We start from the raw sequence: 20,220 nt of genomic DNA on the forward strand, positions 1-20,220 counted from the left end.
ACAGCATCTGCATGAGCGGACCACCTAGTGTCACAAATTATTTTGACCATCAAATGTTTTCCATCTACTTGTTCCAAGCATGTTTGCAACATGTTCTACTGATGTATGGAAACTGATAAAAGGCATACATGTTTTGAACAAAGTCAAAAAAACTGTACAGCTCCCTCACAGGATTCAACTGCAGCACTGCATATTAAATTCAAGGAGTGATTGGAACACGGGATGAATAATGCACAGGAGTATGCATTGTTCAGTCTTGCTTGTAGAGCTGAAACTTTTCCTACCATGTTTGCGGCATTATTGACAATGCCCGTGACAACTTTTGATGTCCAAACCTAAATTTGCAATGATTTCCAAAACAGTTGTCTCCAGACACTCAGACATCTTGGATTGTAGCTAGGCAAAACAAAGAAATTGCTCTACAACTTCAACATTGCTGGTCAGATAGATTAACATTAATGTTAATCGGTCCACATGAGTCACATAATGTGTTAAATTAATTATAATGCAATAATGTGTTGCATCTTTTACTTCATTAGTGAATTGATTTGTGAGCCGCTCTGCCATTATAGTGATGAAGTCATTGTCGGTTCTGTGCATTAAAATGTTGGTCTTCCCTGAGCCACAATATTGATAAATTTTCAAATGCTCTTTGAAAAGCTCATCAAATTCACTGAGATATTCAAGGCAGGCCAAAAGCTTACCTCTTCGAGTTGACAGTGATAACTCATCATGTCCTCTTAGAGGTAGTGCCAAAGAAGACAGCAGTTTGACTGTGGCAACAACTTGTCTCAGTACCTTCCTTCAATAAGAACACTTCTTTTCAAACAGAGCTGAATTCTTCCAGGTAATTTACATTTTTGAACAAATGCACACATAGCTTTATTTTGAGCTTTGGAAGTTTTATTATCAGCAATATCACTTCCAAAATTTCTCCACAGTAAGTTGTCTGACAATACAGGTTTGTTTGGAGTCACTAGCTTTCGGAGTGCAGCTCCTTCATCTCCAGTTACCGTACCTGTCGACGAATGCTTGTTTACCTTTACCAGGGTCAGGGAATAATTTGCAAACGTAACAGTAGACTGCTTTCGAGGTTTCCAGAAAAAAATGCAGTTATTAAGTTCTGTCATCCCATTTCTCTTCGCCCTCAGAAAATGGGACTTATGAAGACTTCTAACCTGTTTTCGGCCTCCAACCACAAACTCTTTTTTCAAATTTTCCATATGACCTATGTTTTCCGGTTTATTTAATACAAAATATTCCATCATACACAGTGGTACAGATTTTGTCCATAGGCAATGTCTTCAGAGTAGGTTTCTTTATTCACTTCAACTAAATAAATATCTTGTAGTTCCATCGCCATTTCAGATTCCACTTCTTTTTCAACTTTTTCAGGCAATGTGGTTTCTACAGAAATCAGCAAGTCTAAGTGATCAGATAATTCACCCATACTTTTGGGTGGATGAGGATGAATGTGAAGTTTGCGCACTGATCAATGCTTCAAACTTTTTAAAGTAAAATGATAAACTGTTTTTTTGCCTAGCTTCGTCCTCTTGACTTCAATTTTCTGTGTTTTGAAATGCCAGATTTGTAGCGTTGCTTCACATTAACTGACCTTTCTTGATTTTAATGAATATGAATTTTCTGAAAAAGCAGACCTTTTTTGTCCTCCTCAGCCCTGGGTTCAAGATGCCCCTGCTCCCCTTGTTGCTCGACAACTGCTACCCCTGGTCCTGACTGGCTAGCTGACCTACCACCTTCCTCCCTCATTACTTTTTTTGCCAATTCGCCCAGCCCAGGCAGGGCCTCACACCTTACCTCAACAACATCGCCTTGCTGCTGCGTCGGCTGCCTAGCTATGGCTTGCTCAGCCCTCCTCAGTCCTGGCCTGTGGATCAGATCACCCCTGCTCCCCTTAATGACACCATACTTCTGAGCCCCACCCTGGTGGCTCACCACTTCCCACCTTTGAAGCTTTTTTCACATATTCGCAAAACGCAAGGAAAGCAAACACAGGATATCTTTGCCTTGACTGCTGCCTCTCTCTCTCCTACTCGCCTTAATGTTCACCAGTGGTTTCCTGCTCTATGGGGTCTCAAACAATCAGATCTGATGTCGCTCTGTATTGCCTGCTCATAGACTCCAAGTCTAACAGCAAATGCAGAGCTATCAGGGCCTGATTGGTGCCCACAGCCACCATCATTGGTCAGGGCCTAGGCACAATGTGTTTCATTGTAAGTCCGGCTCTGCCTAGTTCTGGTTGTCTGCAAACTGAGAGACAACGATGGTGTTGCTGGCCCTGCACCCCATGCGGTCACTGACCATCACCCAAGCTCCTTCTTCCCCCTCCGTGGGTTTCTCCTTGCCCCGCTCCTTGACCTCCACCTTACCCGAGGAGGTGTGGTGTTCTTCCATCTCCCTCTGGTTCACTTCCTCGCTCCGCTTCAGTGTCAGGTTGTGCAGAGTACAGCAGACCACAATGATGCAGGACACCCTTTGGGGGCTGTACTGGAGGGTTCCTCCGACCGTCCAGGCAGCGGAACAGCATTTTGAGCAGGCTTATCACCTAGTCGACCAGTGCATGTGTTGTCACATGAGCCTCATTGTGTCGAGTCTCAGCGGCCTCTGGAGTGGCTTCTGGAGCGGCGTCATCAACCACCCCCTGAGTGGGTATCCTTTGGGCCTGAGGAGTCATCATTCCAGTTGCTATTCTCCCTCAAAGACAGATGGATCTGCAAGCATCTCAGGGTGTAGCTGTCATGGACGATCCCTGGGAAACAGGCACACACCTCTATAATGTGCACGGTGCAACACACACAATCTGAACATTCAGGGAGTGGAATCCCTTGCGGTTCACAAACGACGTCCCATGCTGCCATGGGGAACGCAAAGCCACATGAGTACATTTGATGATGCCCTACACCTGCGCAGGCCAGCTTTGCGGGTGAAACCCATGGCCCTGGCATCCTGGCTTGCCTGGTCCCAGTCAACGTTGACATACAGATGGGCACTCGCAAATAGCGTGTCTGTCACATGCATTGTGCACTTGTGTGTGGCAGACTGGGAGATACTGCACAGGTGGCACGTGCATCCCTGAAATGAGCCACTGCCACCCATCATGGCGTACAAGGCGAATTAGAGATAGTATTAGATTCAAAGAAGAGACATACAAATTAGCAAGAAAAAGCAATCAACCTGAGGATTGGACACAGTTTAAAATTCAGCAAAGGCGGACCAAGGGATTAAGAAGAGGAACATATAATTTGAAAGTAAACTAGCAGAGAACATAAAAACTGACTGTAACAGTTTTGATAGGTATGTAAAGAGAAAAAGATTAATAAAAACTAATGTTGACTCCTTACAGTCAAAAACGGGAAAATCCATAACAGGGAACATAGAAATGGCATTGGAACTAAATTCATACTTTATTTTTGTCTTCACAAAGGAAGACATGAATAATGTACCAGAAGTTCTGAGACGCACATGTTTTAGTGAGGATTTGAAGGAAATTAGTATTAGTAAAGAAATGGTGTTGGGGAAATTAATAGGATTGAAGGCGGACAAATCTCCAAGGCCTGATAATCTTTATCCCAGAGTACTTAAGGAAGTGGCCCTAAAAATAGTAGACCCATTGGTGGTCATTTGCCAAAATTCTTTGGACTCTGGAATGGTTCCTACAGATTGGAGAGTAGCCCATGTAACCCTGCTATTCAAAAAAGGAAGGTAGAGAAAAAACAGGAAACTATAGGCCAGTGACGCTAATGTCGATAGTAGGGAAGTTGCTGGAGTCAATTATCAAGGATTTCATAGCACAACATTTGGAAAGCAGTGGTGTAATCAAACAAAGTCAGCATGGATTTATGAAAGGAAAATCATGCTCGACAAATCTACTAGAATTCTTTGAAGTTGTAACTAATAGAGTTGACCGGTGGGTGTGGTTTATTTAGACTTTCAGAAGGCTTTCGATGAGGTCTCACATAGCAGATTAATGTGGAAAATGAAACCACATGGGATGAAGGGTAGGGTCTTGAGATGGATAAAAAGCTGGTTAGCAGCCAGAAAGTAAAACGTTGGAATCAATGGGTCTTTTTCTGATTGGCAGGCAATGACTAGTGGGATCTGTGCTAGGAACCCAGCTGTTCACATTATATATTAATGATTTGCAAGCGGGAACAAAATGCATTATCTCCAAATTTGCAGATGATACAAAGTTGGTTGAGAGGGTGAGCTGTGAGGAGGATGCAGAGATGCTTTCGCGGGATTTGGCAGGCTGAGTGAGCGGACATATGCACGACAGATGCAGTATAATGTGGATAAATGTGAGATTGTCCACTTTGGTAGCAAAAATAGGAAGGCAGATTATTATTTGAATGGGTGTAAATTGAGAGAGGTGGATACTTGTGTCCTTGTGTGTCAGTCGCTGAAAGTAAGCACACAGGTACAACAGGCAGTAATGAAGGCAGATGGTATGCTGACCTTCATAACGAAAGGATTTGAGAATAGGAATAGAGATATTTTACTGCAATTGTATAGGGCATTGGTGAGGCCACACCTAGAGTATTATGTGTAGTTTTGGTGTCCTTATCTGAGGAAGGATGTTCTTGAAATGGAGGGTGTGCAGCGGAAATCTATCAGGCTGATTCCTGGGATTGTAGGACTGTCATATGAGAAGAGACTAAATCAATTAGGATTATGTTCATTGGAGTTTAGAGGAGTAAGAAACTTACAACATTCTAACAGGATTAGACAGGGTAGATTCAGAAAGAATGTTCCCAATAGTGCGGGAGTCCAAAATTACATTATTCATAGTTTGAGAATAAGGGGTAAACCTTTTAGGATTGAGGTGAGGAAACGTTTCTTCACCCAGAGAGTGGTGAATATGTGGAATTCACTCCATAGAAAATAGTTGAGGCCAGGGCAGCACAGTAGCACAGTAGTTAGCACAGTTGCTTCACAGCTCCAGGATCAGAGGTTCGATTCCCGCTAGGGTCACTGTTTGTGCGGAGTCTGCACGTTCTCCCCATGTCTGCATGTGTTTCCTCTGGGTGCTCTGGTTTCCTCCCACAGTTCAAAGATGTGCAGTTTAGGTAGATTGGCCATGATAAATTGCCCTTAGTGTCCAAAAAGATGAGGTGGGGTTACTGGGTTATGGGTGTGGGCTTAAGTGGGGTGCTATTTCCAAGGGTTCGTGCAGACTTGATGGGCCGAATGCCCTCCATCTGCACTATAAATTCTATGATTCTATGAAAACGTAATATCAAAAAGGAATTAGATATAGCTCTTGGGGCCAAAGGGATCAAGAGATATGGGGGGAAGGCAGGACATTGAACTTGATGATCAACCATGATCATAACGAATGACGGAACAGGCTTGAAGGGCTGAAATGCCTCCTCCTGCTTCTATTTTCTATATTGCCATGTTTCTATGTCCTGAAAAGGGTGATTGATGTGCATATCAGCCCTTCCCACCTTGCATTAGGGAGCCATGTGTGACACCTCTCCTCATGGAGAGGTTGGTGTGAACCTTGGTGTTCAATACTTGGGGGCTCAGCTCCCAAAGGGTTAACCATTGGGTGCTAATCAGTGGCACACTAATGCATAGCTGGGCTGACTAAATTGGCACAACGGACTCATCAATGAAGGGTCAGGGAGCTGGTACGCATCTGGCTTCCCTATTTGTCAGACGAGGCACACCTGATTCATGTTGAGACATCAATTTACAGTCACCTTCATCCTTATGTGGCAGACCCATTCCCCCAGCTCTCACGGTCTGTGGATCAAACAAGCCTCTCACCTTGAACAGCCAGTCACCCAGACTCTAGTCCCTGTGATCTGGCCTCCATAACCAGTGGCTTTGTCTTCCAGACAGCTCATGCCCTGAGGATGCATTTAGCACCCTGAAGGTTGGGGATTCATTCTGACCACACTCGTTCTCCCCCCTGTCTGAGTGTCTTCTGCTCTCGTGTCGCTGCTCAACATCCTTTGACAGCGTCCCCCACACTGCCCATACAGCCTGGCATTTCATGGGACCCCACCCAGGGACCTTACAGATGCCCCCTGTGCTGACCCAATGATTTTACCCACTCCCACCTGTGGTGTTGGGTGCTCTGGTGCACAGATGAGCCAACACAGTTGTATGTGGTACAACTCTATTTTATTATAACTCTTATAATACAGTTCGTTCTGGATACTCTGCACGTGCTGTCTCCCTGAGTGTCTCCGGCTATGGCTGTGTCCTGGTTCTCCCCTGCCGCTCTTTCTGACCACCAGGGGTTGTGTCTGTGCTTTTATATCTTTCTGTCATTGGTTGTGGTGTTGTGTGTTCTGATTTGTCTGTTGGTGTGTCTATCATGATGTGTGTGTTTGAATATCATGACATCCCCCTTTTTTACAAAGACAAGTGCCTACGTGGTTATAAATACAATTGTGTCGTGAGTGCATCTAAGAGTGTGCGTTTGTGTTGTGTACAGCGTGTGTTTATGACGTAACTATTTACATGGGGCGATGTCGGGTGCGTCACACTAACAAGGTTGTACCATAACAAAACTTGGATGCGAGAGAAAAAAAAAACTTGAACATTGGTCCGGTCAGACGATATCTGGAACAATAAACAACAACAGGTTATAATACAGAAGTGTTTGACTTTTTGAACGTATTAACAGCGTTATGAGTCCAGTCTAGTGGGTGACCGCCTCAAGAATGGGCTGGTCCTCAAGCCGGTTCAGCTGTGGAGATTTGTGGTCACACTGGTTCACCTTGGACTGTTGGAGGTGATGCTGTTGCCGAAGTCTCTACTTTACCATTTGTTGTACTTCCTGCAGTGCTTGGTCTTTTTCATTCTTGCAAATATGACATTCAACATCTTTGTTAGTGGTGCCCTGGCTGTGGTTTGGTTCTGGTGGCGATGGAAGGGGCATGATCCGTGGCATCTCCACGAAGTCATCCTTGGGAACCAGTGGAGGATCCGGCGTGTGCGTACGGTGCAGTTGCGAGCGTGGAAGGCGGCACAGAGCCCGCTGATTGCGCCTACGCACCAATCCATCCGCCCTGCATGCCAGGAACAAGGTGGAGTCTGTTTTCTTTTTATGTTTGTGGTGGACGGCATCTTGTAGCCGATGGGTCGTTGCCATTGAAGTAGCACCATCACTAATATCATGCAAGGCGATGACTGTGCCAGATGTGGAAGTTGGCCAAGACCGTGTACGCTGGTTCCGGCCACCTGCTGTGCCGGAAGGGCGACTCCGCAGAGAAACGTCGAAGCATGTCGCCTTGGATAGAGAATTGTTGCTCGCATCAACGTCTGGCGATGGCGCGAGTTGGTGTGTCCATCTTGGACCGCCGGTGCTGGTTGCCACTGCCGACCCAGTGGGACTGCCACGCGATCCATTCCCTGTCGCCGTGGCATCTGCCGTCACCCTGAGCGTGCCATCACCGAGGCCGCGACACCGCCCGTCCGGAGCAAGGTCTGGCGTGCGCAGATCAGAGTCGGCGCTTGGCTGCTCCCCATCTGGAGTCCGGTCTGCCTTCCGTCGATGCCCCCCATCCGGAGTCCCAACAGGTTCACTGGAGGCAGCCGAGATTCCCTGAAGCTGCACTTCTGGAGTCGGAACATGCAGGAATGCACCAACCAGTGGAGAGGCTCGAGCCATCGAGGGTGGAAGCGGTGCGCCGCCACCGCAGTCGTCAGTGGTCCCACCGTGATCGTTGAGTGCCTTGGTACGCACTAGGCGAGGTCTGTCACCTTGCACCTTTTGCATGGGAAGTGGGATGCTGTCGTCACTCGTCTCACATCCCGTGGATAGATCGTCATTAGCAGCTTGCTGTTCACTAGGGTTGGGTAAATTGTCAGAGTTTTCATCTGGTGGTGCACACCATGTCGGTGGACTGTCATTGTCTTGCCATTGTCCTTCATTTGGGCTTTTCTTCTTTGGAACTTTAAATCTTCCCCCAGACATTGCAGAACCTTGTTTATTACCCCCAAATTCTCCCATATGTATGGTCTCGAATATAGTATCCACTGTTTCTATCGACATTGTACCATTTTTTAAAGAACATTCCGTTTCACTTTTCTTCTCAGGTACCTCATATGTAACTTTGTTTGATGTACATGCCTTCATGGTCTCTGGGTCTGATTTTGCTGGGACTGGCATGGTCACAGTCTCTTTTTTACTGTTCTCAATTGCCCACATCATACTCCCCATACATAACTGCTTGAGCACTGGGGTTAGTGTGGTACAATGGATAATCGGTTCGACCTTATCTGCATCTTCATCATTAGTGGAAAGCACACTTGGTTCACTTGAAACTGCTGTGGGTGTTAAATTCGTTATCTGGCTACTCGATGTCGGTGTCCTCAGGATTCTTGCTCCAATGTTCTGCTCAATAATCAGTGGAGTGTGTATAGGTTCAATGCAATTAATGTTCCCTTCCAGGTTTGAAGAGTCATTACTGACTAACTGCTGGTCTCCGAAGTTGGGATTTTGCGGCATTGTGTTGAAGGGAGACATTTGTCCCTGCCGTGGATATGAGTCAGGTTGTGTTATTTCCATCACCTGAGGATCAATGTCTTGTCCATTTTTTCGATCCGTACTAAAACACTGGCAATTCTCAGTCTGCTCCTTGCAGGTTAAACATACAATTAATTTCGTTAGGAAATCCTTAGCATCCTTCTGTGGCCGTGCTGCATTATTAATCTCTGTTCGGCTACAATGATCCTGAAGGTCAGCGCATAAACCTTTTTTCTTCGGGCTTGGACGAGGCGATTCCTTTGGCTTGTCTTCAGTTGGGCTTGAACAGTCTTCAGCGCTGTGCCCTTTATTGTAGCATGAGAGACCGTCATGGTCATGCTGCTGTGTAGTGGAGCATGGTAGGCTGTCATAGCCTTCCTGCTGTTCACGGGAGCATGGCAGACCTGCATCGTCTGCCGCTGGTTGGTCAGGAGAGGTTGCTAGACCCTCATGGTCTTGTTCCTGCAAGGACTGCGCTCTGGAGTCCTGCGTTCCTTCCATCGTGGAGTCCGTCCACGAGCTCTCTGTGGAGGCTTGTGACACTGGAGTCACTTCTTGTTCGTGCAAGGACTGCGCTCTGGAGTCTTGCGCCGCCTCCACCGTGGAGGCTGTCCACGAGCTTGCCGTGGAAGCTTGTGACACTGGAGTCACTTCTGGTTCATGCGAGGACTGCACTCTGGAGTCTTGCATGTCTTCTTTCATAGAGTCGGGAACGTTGAGCGGGACGTGGACCACGCTCTGTGTGGCAGCAGGGCACCCTCCGTGTGCTTGCACCGCTCCCCGTCTGGTAATGTCAGGCCGCAGCATCATCCGGTACTGATAAGTTGGAACGTCATATCTGCTGGGTTGAAGATCCTCAAATCCGAAAATGAATCCGCATCTGCGTCGGATTCAGTATGGGGGCCGCCAATGTGCAACACGAAAGGTTCGTCCGAGTCATAGTCATATAGGACCACGGAGCTATCATTGGGCTCGCGAGGTCCGGAAACACTGTAAAAATCGTCATCGAAGTATTCAAGGTCGGAATCTTCGGCTTGTGCGTAGGTAACTGCTTGTCGGAGGGTTCTTCGGAGGTAAAATTCATCTCCTGGGTCAATTTGCGGCACTGCGCTGTCATTCCAGGTGAGGGAAGGTTGTTTTACAGCTTTAACAGATTTTTGTTTTTTTGATTTGGGACGTTTCCCTTTTAAATTGGATTTGGGACATTTCCATTTTAAATTGGTGCAGTCTGGGGCCTCTGACATCCTGACGCTCGGTATGTAGCACGTAGGAAGCGACTGCGCATGCTCAGATCGCTGTTCCTTTACCGATGGCCATTTTCTTAACTGCGGATGCGCACCATATTGCGCATGCGCATACGAAACTTCCGGTTCTGCGCACTTCTCGCGCAACTGAGCTAGCGTTATACCTTTAGCAAGATGGCCGCCGACCTCGACCCAGCCTTTTCTCAGGCCCTGGATTTCGGGCTCCGGGAACCCAGCCACGAGGTGAGTACTGCAGCTTGTCTTACCTTTAAGTCCCCATTGGATTGCGTATTCTTCACAGTACTTGGCGAATTTGCCCATGACTGCCTGGTAATCGTGCCTTTGCTGCCTCCTGAAGAACCTGAACCTTCTGAACATTGCTCTTGCCCTTGCACCGGCGACGATGAGGAGAAATTCAATTTTTTCCTTATCATCCAGGTCTTGGAGTTCAGCTGCCGCCAGGAACAACTCGAACATTTGCCGGAATCGCCGCCAGTTTTCGTGGAGGTCGCCATCGCACTGGAGCGCCTGCGGAACCGGGAGCTCTTGCATTATGCCTGGGCACTGCTGGTTGTCTCTGTACACTGGATGTATGCCGGCAGGTATCGATCCACTCCTGTACCATGTGGTGTTGGGTGCTCTGGTGCACAGATGAGCCAACACAGTTGTATGTGGTACAACTCTATTTTATTATAACTCTTATAATACAGTTCGTTCTGGATACTCTGCACGTGCTGTCTCCCTGAGTGTCTCCGGCTATGGCTGTGTCCTGGTTCTCCCCTGCCGCTCTTTCTGACCACCAGGGGTTGTGTCTGTGCTTTTATATCTTTCTGTCATTGGTTGTGGTGTTGTGTGTTCTGATTTGTCTGTTGGTGTGTCTATCATGATGTGTGTGTTTGAATATCATGACACCACCCACCTCCAGCTGCCACTCTAGAAGGACAATTCCTCAGCGGAGAAATGGCCACAAGCCCTGGAGGACCTGAGAAGCGAATTCAGGCACACCAGCGATCAGACCTCTTGAGACCTGTCAGACCAAAGTAGTGAAGGGCCTCGAAGGCCCGCGAGCAACCCCCTCCCCCTGAATTTCTGAGACACAATCCCCCTCCCCATCCCCATCCCCCCTTCCCATCCACAATGGCAGACCAGAGTTCTACTTATCTGGGTGCCCCTGCATCCTATCCGGTTGCCCCTCTCCAATTTACACCCTGGAGGGCGATGGCAGCCTGATCACTCACCTCCGATATCCTGTTCAGAGGTGAAGTCGCCAGGTTCTCGTTTTTATATGGCTGATGTAAATCGTGGCACATGACATCACGCCAGTGCGCAATGAATGTGAAAAGTCCCAGCGGGAGGGCCCACTAATGCTGTTATAATGTAGTTAAATTAAGTTCCCGTCCTTTGCTGCATCATCGAAGAGGGGCATGGAAAATCGGAAAACCCAATCTTGCTGGCGAGAATCATGTTTCCCGATTCTCATGGGATTTTGTGCCTGCGTCGCCATCCTCATTGATGGTTAACGCGGGCTCAAAATTCAACCCAGTAAAATCAGTCAATCAGTATCAAACAAGTGCTTGATTCATTGTTTACCAAAACCAGCAATTTATTTGTTACTATGAACAATTGGCAACAGCACCGAGAATACTGGGTTTTCTTTTAAGTCATAGACTTTTTCAAAGTCCATCGATTGAACACATTTGGACCTGAACACCACAACTATGTAGCCATGAACCGCAAGTGCTTTCACTCTATCTCTCAGCCATCTGACCATCAGGACTGGAACATCAAAGGAATGGTCATTCACAAATAATTCAGCTTAATGCTTCATCATGAAGACTTCACCTCAGCCAATGAAACATCCCTTCAAAGATTCACTGGAATACCAGTTAGATTAATTACAAGATTGGGATTGAACTCATAACTTTCTGAGTTGAAAATCTGAATGATAATAAGCGATTGAGTCAATGTGACACAGTTAATGGGAACTGGTCAGACCAACTGAACAATCATTACATAAAAATTACCATGATTGCATTGAACAGGAAAAATGGTATAAGTTTAAAACTCACCTTTTCTAAAACTCTCTTCAATAGAACTACACTTGATGTGTCAGCCTGGACAATCTGTGATCTGGTCCATGCTGCAAAATCATTTTCTAGTTTATTTTTGTTTTTTAAAAGCTCAATCATTTCCTCTTCCTTTTTACTCAGTGTCCGTTTCAGTTTCTCCAACCTGACCTGCACGACTTTGATTTTTGTCTCATTAGTCCCCAGCGCGCTATCCTCTGTCATGTAGGTCTTCTCTGGATGGAGTGATGACATTGTGCGAGTTTTTGCTTGGTCATCTTCCTAATGTAATATATGATCACATAGCACATCACGTTTATGGCTGTCAATTATAAATATACAAAAATAATTCATTAAAATTAAAACTATAATGACTATTTTTTTTAATATGCAGTGTTCTGGGGAAAAGGCAATGGAATGAGAACAGCTGAATTGTCCTTGCAGAGAGTAGGTATGGAATTCATAGGTTGAATTACCTTCAATAAGCATTCTATTAGTAGGCTCAAAAGCTTATATGTTCCAGAGGATGAATTTTCAATAACCTGTGGGCATGAGTTTGGGTTCTGGTGGGACCATAAATGGTGCACTCATGATTAAGTTTTCAGAGGGACCAACAACCCACATATCCCCAATTAGTTGCTGTTGGGCTAGTTGTAAAACTCATTAGAAGTGTTGAGATAAAACAGTTAGCAATTTTCAAGTAGCAAGGATGGGGAGCTCAGAGGATCTGGGACGTGTTGGAGCATAGCTTTTTGGGAACACAGTGTGGCGCCTTTAGTGCTCATGGCTGTGAAGCTATATAAGAGGGGAGATTTAAACATGGTTGTTCATGCACGAGCAGAGAGTTACAATTACTAGAGCTGAGAAGCTTGCTTTGAGAGGAATGTGAGGCTACTGGAATACACAACCATGTGTTTCCATGCTTGGTTGATCTGGTTTACCGGGGCTCTTCTTCCAGATAGAAGGAAATGTACAGCTCTCCTGTCTGCCATAACCTCAATCAGGGCCTCATAGGAGGCGCCAGGAAGAGGTGGGATCACCTGAAGACCACCGCTGGCCGTATGCTCTCACTGCTCACCTATTTCCAAAGATAATGGAAAGTTCAGACATGGCAGACTTTTTCCTTTTAAATTTCTCTCTACTTCCAGCTCCTGCCTTATCCCGGTGCCCAATGACCCTAATTAGATGCCGAATGCAGCTCCAGACCAATGACACTTTATAAATTGCATTGAGTCACTGACACTGATCGGAGGTCCATGAAAAGACATTGAAGAAGAATGTGGCCCTCGAAGATGGTCAGTCATCCTAGATGGAACAAATTGTTACTTTTCTACGGAGTTCCTTTAAGGGCTCATTCAAAACCAACACCACAGGCAGAACTCTAACCATCTTGTTTGAAATAGTCCATTCATCTTTTGTAAGCAAACTACATGCATTCATCATCACCTACAATAGGAAAGCGTCAGAAACAAACAATCTGAGGGATCTGGAAGAGTTAATCTCACATAGCAGCAACAGGCCAGACAGAAGTCAATGTTTTGTAACAATACATATACTTCCTCTGTATCAGGGTCGAAACATCAATCAAGACCTCATCCATAAAATAGGCCATTCACCCTGTAATGTGGGTGGGGGAAGGAGGGAGGGAGAGGGGAAGAAAATAACTGCCCCGAGGAAACTACACTGAGAACAAAGACTCCAAAAAAAGTTTGGGGATGCAGTCAATTAACATTTGAGGGAAATAGGGCAATTTCAAGATGTTACTAGAAGTATAAAGGATCAGATGACATTGGATTGCCCCCTTCAGCCTCCCCAGCTCCATCTCAGTGGACAGGAATGAGAAATACCTAGTAGATTATGACAATAAGATGAACAGGTATTGGGTATTGATTAGTTCATTATACTCAGATGTGTATATAAAGAAGAGGCAACCAGAACTGGGGGGAGAGGGTATCAGAGTGGAGAAGCACGCTCTGATTTATTTCAGTGTAATTTCACACCCACAGTTTTTCTCTTTGGGGAAGGGTGGGGTAAGTGGTGGAAGGGTTCCTGAACTGGTCATCAGCCCATTCAACCATGTTTTAAATATTCCTTGCCTGGCCCAACAATTCCTGACATTGGAGCTGAACTCAGAGCTTCTGGTCCAGAGGTAGTGGTCCTACCACTGTGCCACAAGACCTCCTAGCAGTCTCTTGGTGATTAATAAACATCTCTGGCAAAGCATCCTCGTCTCAGTGTTTTCTTCACAAATAGGCTTGGGAGTTTGCTCTGACGGAGACTAGCTCAATTTGGCAAAAAGGCAAAGGCCTGGTATATGGCCCTTATAGGGCCCTTGCATATTCAAATAGGCTGCCTGCACTCTTGGGACAGTCAGCCACTCTGACTGTAAAATTCTTTGACTGTGAAACATGCCAGGAGCCAATTGGGCACAGTTCTCCACGAGGTCATGGACCCTCCCAACCCCTCAAATCTCCTATCCTGCCTTGTGGAGGGTGGTTAGTTTCTGCTCTATGCAACCAGAGTACTGCTCAACCATTTGGTTTCATCATGGAAAGGGCCATAACTTGCATTAAATTTGAATGACCATCATCCTAGTATGCTTGGGTACATATAGGGCTGAATTTGATCGTCCACGTATTTTGAAGGCAGGGAAGCCTGAGGAACTCCTGAGATGATGCTCTGGATCTGAGATGGCCTGCAACAATTATGACCATCTTCCTTCGTGCTAGGTATGACTCCAACAGGTGGAGATGTTTTCCCCTGTTACCCATTTACTTCAATTTTATTCAAGCTCCTTAAAGCTATACTGAGTCAAATACTGTCTTGATGTCAAGGACTGTCACTTTCAACTTACTGCTTGAATTTAGTTATTTTGTCATTATTTAGTTAATTTGTTTGGACCAAGGCTGTAATAGTGTCAGGAGCTGCGTGACCCCGGCAGAGCCAAACTGAGCATTGATGAGCAGGTTATTGCTGTGTAAATGCCTTTTGATAGCACTGTTGGTCACATCTTCTATCACTTTGATGATATTGAATAGACAGGTGGGGTTATAATTGATCAGTTTGGACTTTTATAAATGTATTCTTTCATAGATAGCTTGTGTGTATCAGTGCCAATTGTTTATTGCCTATTGATGGATCTGGATCACCTATACTTAATTACCCTTGAGAAGGTGATGGTGGTGAGTGACGTTCTCAAAATGCTGCAGTCCATGTGGTGTAGTTGCAGCCACAGTGCTGTTAGAGAGTTCCAGGATTTTGAGCCAGGAACAGTGAAAGAATGGTGATATTGTTCCGTCAAAATGGTGTGTGGCTTGGAGGCGAACTTGCAGGCAGTGGTGTTCCCATACATCTGCTGCCCTTGTCCTTTCAGGTGGTAGAGATCACGGGTTTGGAAGGTGCTATCGAAGGAGCCAAGGTGAGTTGCAATAGTGCATCTTGTAGATGGTACACACTGCTGCCAATGTGCGCTGATATTGGTGGGATTGGATGTTGAAAGTGGTGGATCGAGTGCCAATAAAGTCGGCTGCTTTGGCCTGAATGGTGTCAAGTTTCTTGAATAATGTTAGAGCTGCATTCTTCCAGGCAAGTGTTCTATATTTTGTGGACAGGGACCTGGACAAATTTGCTAAACTGTTGGATAGATGTCAGCAATGTAGCTCTAATCGAGCAGCTAGTCTAGGGATATGGCTAGTTCTGGAGTACAGTCTGGAATACTACTGGGATGTTGATAGGGCCCATAGTCTTTTCTGTATAAAGTCTCTTTTCTTGATATCACAAATAGTGAATTGAATTGGAATTGAAAGATTGTGTTGTGAGCTGATCATTACTTTTGCACAGTTTTAATTCAACTTTTCACATATTTTTAAATAATCCTACCTCTGTACCATTGATGCACAAATCCGTTTCTTCATTTTCTTCTGGTGGTCCTATGACCATAGCCCATTTTTCTATCGCTGTACTCTTCGTTGCTCCAAATTTATTTCCAAAATTCTACAGAAAGAAATTAGAAATGGTGAGAGAAATAATGCAATTGTCACAGGTGAAATCCTCGAGGGGAACATAGAAGTTCTCAGATCAATTCTTGCCTGCAAAAAAAAGACCTCAAGTTAAATATTTTTTTGAACATTCTTCACAGATTTTCTTAAAGCAAAACAGAGGTTGAAATTTATGTTTTCTTTCAATTTTCAATCATCATCATTCAAGACAAGTTAACCGATCATTTCCCCAGAACCCACTGCCAGTCGCTGTGACGACTCCTGTTTAATACCAGCCCCCTTCTCACTAGGTTTGCAAGCCCCTTTCTCACTAACAGCTGGAGAGTGAGGGGCCTTTTCGCGCTTCTTTAATGCTTGCTGTTCATCAACTGCATGCGAGTGAAGCCTGTTCTGGAGTGGGTGGCGCAGTCAGAATGCCTGCCACCTGGCCATTTAATGCAGCATACCAAAATCAATCAATTTCTCTCTGTACAATATGTACACCAGGAGAGTGGGACATATGCTATTTTATTTATTGTTCACAAGGAATTCTTAGCAATCAAATCATTATATTGGACGGGTGACCTGCATGGTAGCTAGTGTAGATAGCGACATGTTGAGCTTTACGTGTGTTTTTATTAACCTGGCAGTAATTCTATAGGATCGGTTGTAAGATCATAAAACAAAGGAGCAGAATTAAGCCATTCGGCCCATCGAATCTGCTCCACCATTCGATCATGGCTGATATGTTCCTCATCGTAATTCTTCTGCCTTCTCCCCATAACCCCTGATTCCCTTATTAATCAAGAGGCTTCACACCACTTGCCTCCCTGAGCACTGACCCCAATGGACATTCCAATGTCAAACCTATTTCATTTTACTTTGAGGGTTCCCAGCATTTCCAACCTAATGAAGAAGGTAGGGAAATGGTTCGACCACCAATCATAAAATCATGTTGCCTGCAGCTTGGGGAGCTGCAATGAAAATATCATTTAAGCACATTTTTAAAAAATATAATTGCTTGTGTAATGAATGTAAGAAATTGGTACATATATTGTATTTTATATCTGTTGCAGTAATGTTTTCAAAATCCTGAGTTCAGGTATTTAAACCTGTTGCAGCAATATTATTAAGGAATATAGGTTAAGGTATCCAGACTATGTGGCTGCAAAAGATGCAATTAAGATGGTGTAAAAGTGAGGTCATCATTCATTCCAACCATGAGAGGCCAAATGTAATTGTATTATGATTGCTGGAGATTCCCTTGAGAATAGATACCTTGAGACATTGGGTGCAATTCAATGATCCCCGTCGCGTCTAGCGGGGATCTTGGTGCAATGGGTGAATCATGCAAGAGCCCTGAATTGGGCTCCAAACCTGGCACTGGGCTGATTGTGAGTCACCTAACTTGCTCCACCCATGAGACCTGGATCTCGCCCTCACTGGACGAGATTAAGATATGCATATTTAAATGAGCCTTTAGGATTCACCCGGCACCCGGAAGCCAATGGCCACACCTGTGAGACCTGGCCAGGGTGCCATTTAGTGCTGGTCTACGTAAATGTGGAACAGGCATAACAACACCTCAGGGGGTCTCGCAGGCCATTAAGAACCCCCGGGTGGTCAGATCAAGGCAGGGTGTACCCCAGCACTCCCCCTGGCACCTGGGCACCTTTGTACTGCCAGCTGACACTGCCAGGGTGCCCATGTGGCACTGCCATGGTGCCAGGGTACTGCCAAACTGGCAGTGCCAAGATGCTCGGGTGCCAGGTTGACACTGCTAGATGTCTGGCTAGGGGGATGCCTAGCACATAAGAGAAGGGGTAAGAGGGTGTTGTGAGGCAGGCAGGAATGTTCCCTTCCAGTTGGGAATACTTCAGCAGTCAACGGCATTCAGCCTCTGATCTTCGGGTAAGCGTTCTCCAAGGTGGCCTTCAGGACATGCAACAATGCAGAATTGCCGAGCAGAAACTGATAGCCAAGTTCCGCACACATGAGTACGGCCTCAACCGGGACCTTGGATTCATGTCTCATTACATTCACGCCCCCACCGTCTGGCCTGGGCTTGCAAAATCCTACCAACAGTCCTGGCTTGAGACAATTCACACCTCTTTAACCAGTGATTATCTCTCTCCAGTCGCTCTGTCTGGACCTGTAAAGACTTAATTACCTGCAAAGACTCGCATTCAAATTACTATCTTGCATCATTGACTTTGTCTATATATGTGGTTGTGGAACCCGTCTCTTCACTCATCTGATGACGGAGCTGCGCTCTGAAAGCTAGTGATTCAAAACAAACCTGTTGGACTTTAACCTGGTGTTGTAAGGTTTGTCACCTGGTGTTGTAAATAATATTTTTTTACAGATGGAAAAAGTTTAACTTTACCATCAGGTTTTTTTTCTATTCTCATGAGTTTGACTTGCAGTCAAAGTCTGCAGACCAAAACTCCATGTTTGCCTCTAAGTGTGGATATCTGGAGTTCTGCTGATCTTCTTAACTCAGAGCAGTTTAAGCAGGCATGGTAACTACCAGCATCATCCTCAGAGATTTGAGACTTTCCAAATACCGTAGCACATCACAAAACTTGAAATACAGGATTAGTGCCTAAGTGAAGATTTCTCTTTAGACTAATATAGGGTTAATCGTGAGAATAATTTCTGCAGCTGAAAGGAAGATGGTGCAAATTAATGGAATAGAAATTCAAAATTAATGTCAGTAAGCACGTCATCATTCAAACAGCAATCAATACTGGAATGATCATCTGGATAATGAAGTCAAGGGAAAAATAGAGACAAACTAGATGGGCATTATTCATCTGCACTTATCTTTGTGGTACTCCCTGAACACACTTTTGATGATGTTCTCTTACTTGATGTTTATACAAATGAATACATCGTATTTACAAATTAACTTATATCATCTCTAATGTCAGTGTTTCAACTCTAGAAAGTATTCATGAGGTTATTCTGTATACATGAGTGCCTTGAAATGCTGCAGAATTCAGGCCGGAGATAAATAACCAAGATTAAAAACACTCGCAGTTTCTGTTCGTTATAACATAGTTCAGTCGAGAGACAAATAAAATGAGGAGCTGTCAGTTACATTTACCTTTTGGTTTATCTTTGGTTCTTGAATCTCCTGTGAATACTTCTGCTGTGGCTCTAAATCTGGACCATCTGGTATCTTTAGTTCTGAAGTTGCTTGCAAACAATTTTTCTCTTCTTTTTCTGTGATAATCGCTTGCTGGGATTTGAGCATTTCTTGTACTCGTTCTAACTCTAGTCTAGTCATCTGAAGTTCTTTGAGGGCTAGGGTAACAGATGAAAATTAAAGCCAGGCAACATAATATTCTAAAGAAAAAAAAAACCATTGGTATCAATAGGCACATATCCTAAATCCTGCAATTTGTTTTCCTTCGTCCACATCTTTCACTCTGGGACCATGAGTGAAATTTTCCCTTCTGGCGGGGGCAGGGATGGGAGTATTTCCTGTTTCAGAGGCCGACAGGAAGCTACACCATAAGGGGATTGAATCTCCATTCTGGAGACAAAGTACTCCTGCCAGAGTAGAATCGCTTCTCGTCTCCACTGGCACTAGGGGCAGAGCCCAGGAGCGATTCCTTCTCCTTTTCTATGCAAATTTATGTGTGGAGAAGAGCTTGCGGGATTCTATTGGTATCCCGGTATCAGGCTGCCATTTTGAGCGGGCGGTCCGAGGTCTGGTGACTGAATCCCCCCCCCCCCCATCCTCCTCCCACCGCCCCATCCCCACCCACCCCAGCTGACAAGGGCATCCTCCCTCCCTCGCTAATTATGGGTCACCCCCCACAGCATGCATGCATGAGGGTGACCCGATCCCAACCCATCTACCTCCTCCATCAGACCCCACCCTTCAGACCATTCGTTGTGGTGAGGAAGGCTTGATGGCACGCAACCCATCATCATATATGGATGCATTTTTAAAAGACCCACAACATCACTGACCCTCATTTAAAGAAAGAAGATGGACCTCCAGGAACAGTCTTGAAGCTGGAAGGTGGGCCTCAATGAAAATAGTAAAGTTGGAAAATCCACCTGATAGATGCTCTGTCCATCCACTGCTGTGTTGGCCAAGGGTCCAGGGTCACTGACAACCTCCATCCCAAACACCAGAGCCAGCCCCAGACATCTTCAGTTAAGTCCGAAGTTTCGCATTCCGTGTTGGCCCAGACGTGTGCTGGATCAACATGCTTTCCCACTGGCATCATAGAGAATTGGGCGTCAGAGCAATATTCCGGTTGGGCCTTCAGCTGCATCCCACTAGCGAGATGTAAATCCAGACAACTGATGCCTTGAGGATGCATTTTGCAGCCCGATGGTGGGGGTACATTCTGACTGCACTCGTCCTCACCTTTGTGTGAGGGTTTTCTGCTCTCATGTAGCTGCAC

At 45.4% G+C, this 20,220-nt stretch overlaps 1 protein-coding gene across 1 annotated transcript in view; it reads right to left on the minus strand.

Annotated features, from left to right (window-relative positions):
• Positions 1–20,220, minus strand: part of LOC140430126 (uncharacterized) — a 117,994-nt gene that overhangs the window by 87,381 nt on the left and 10,393 nt on the right. Inside the window, exons 6-8 of the mRNA XM_072517638.1 lie at positions 18,903–19,102; positions 15,696–15,809; positions 11,820–12,098 (exon numbers count right to left, since the gene is read on the minus strand). Of these exons, the coding sequence (XP_072373739.1) occupies positions 11,820–12,098; positions 15,696–15,809; positions 18,903–19,102 (593 nt within the window). The remainder of the gene's footprint in view (positions 1–11,819; positions 12,099–15,695; positions 15,810–18,902; positions 19,103–20,220) is intronic.

This window comes from Scyliorhinus torazame, chromosome 9, assembly GCF_047496885.1.
Source record: "Scyliorhinus torazame isolate Kashiwa2021f chromosome 9, sScyTor2.1, whole genome shotgun sequence".
Taxonomy (NCBI): domain Eukaryota; kingdom Metazoa; phylum Chordata; class Chondrichthyes; order Carcharhiniformes; family Scyliorhinidae; genus Scyliorhinus; species Scyliorhinus torazame.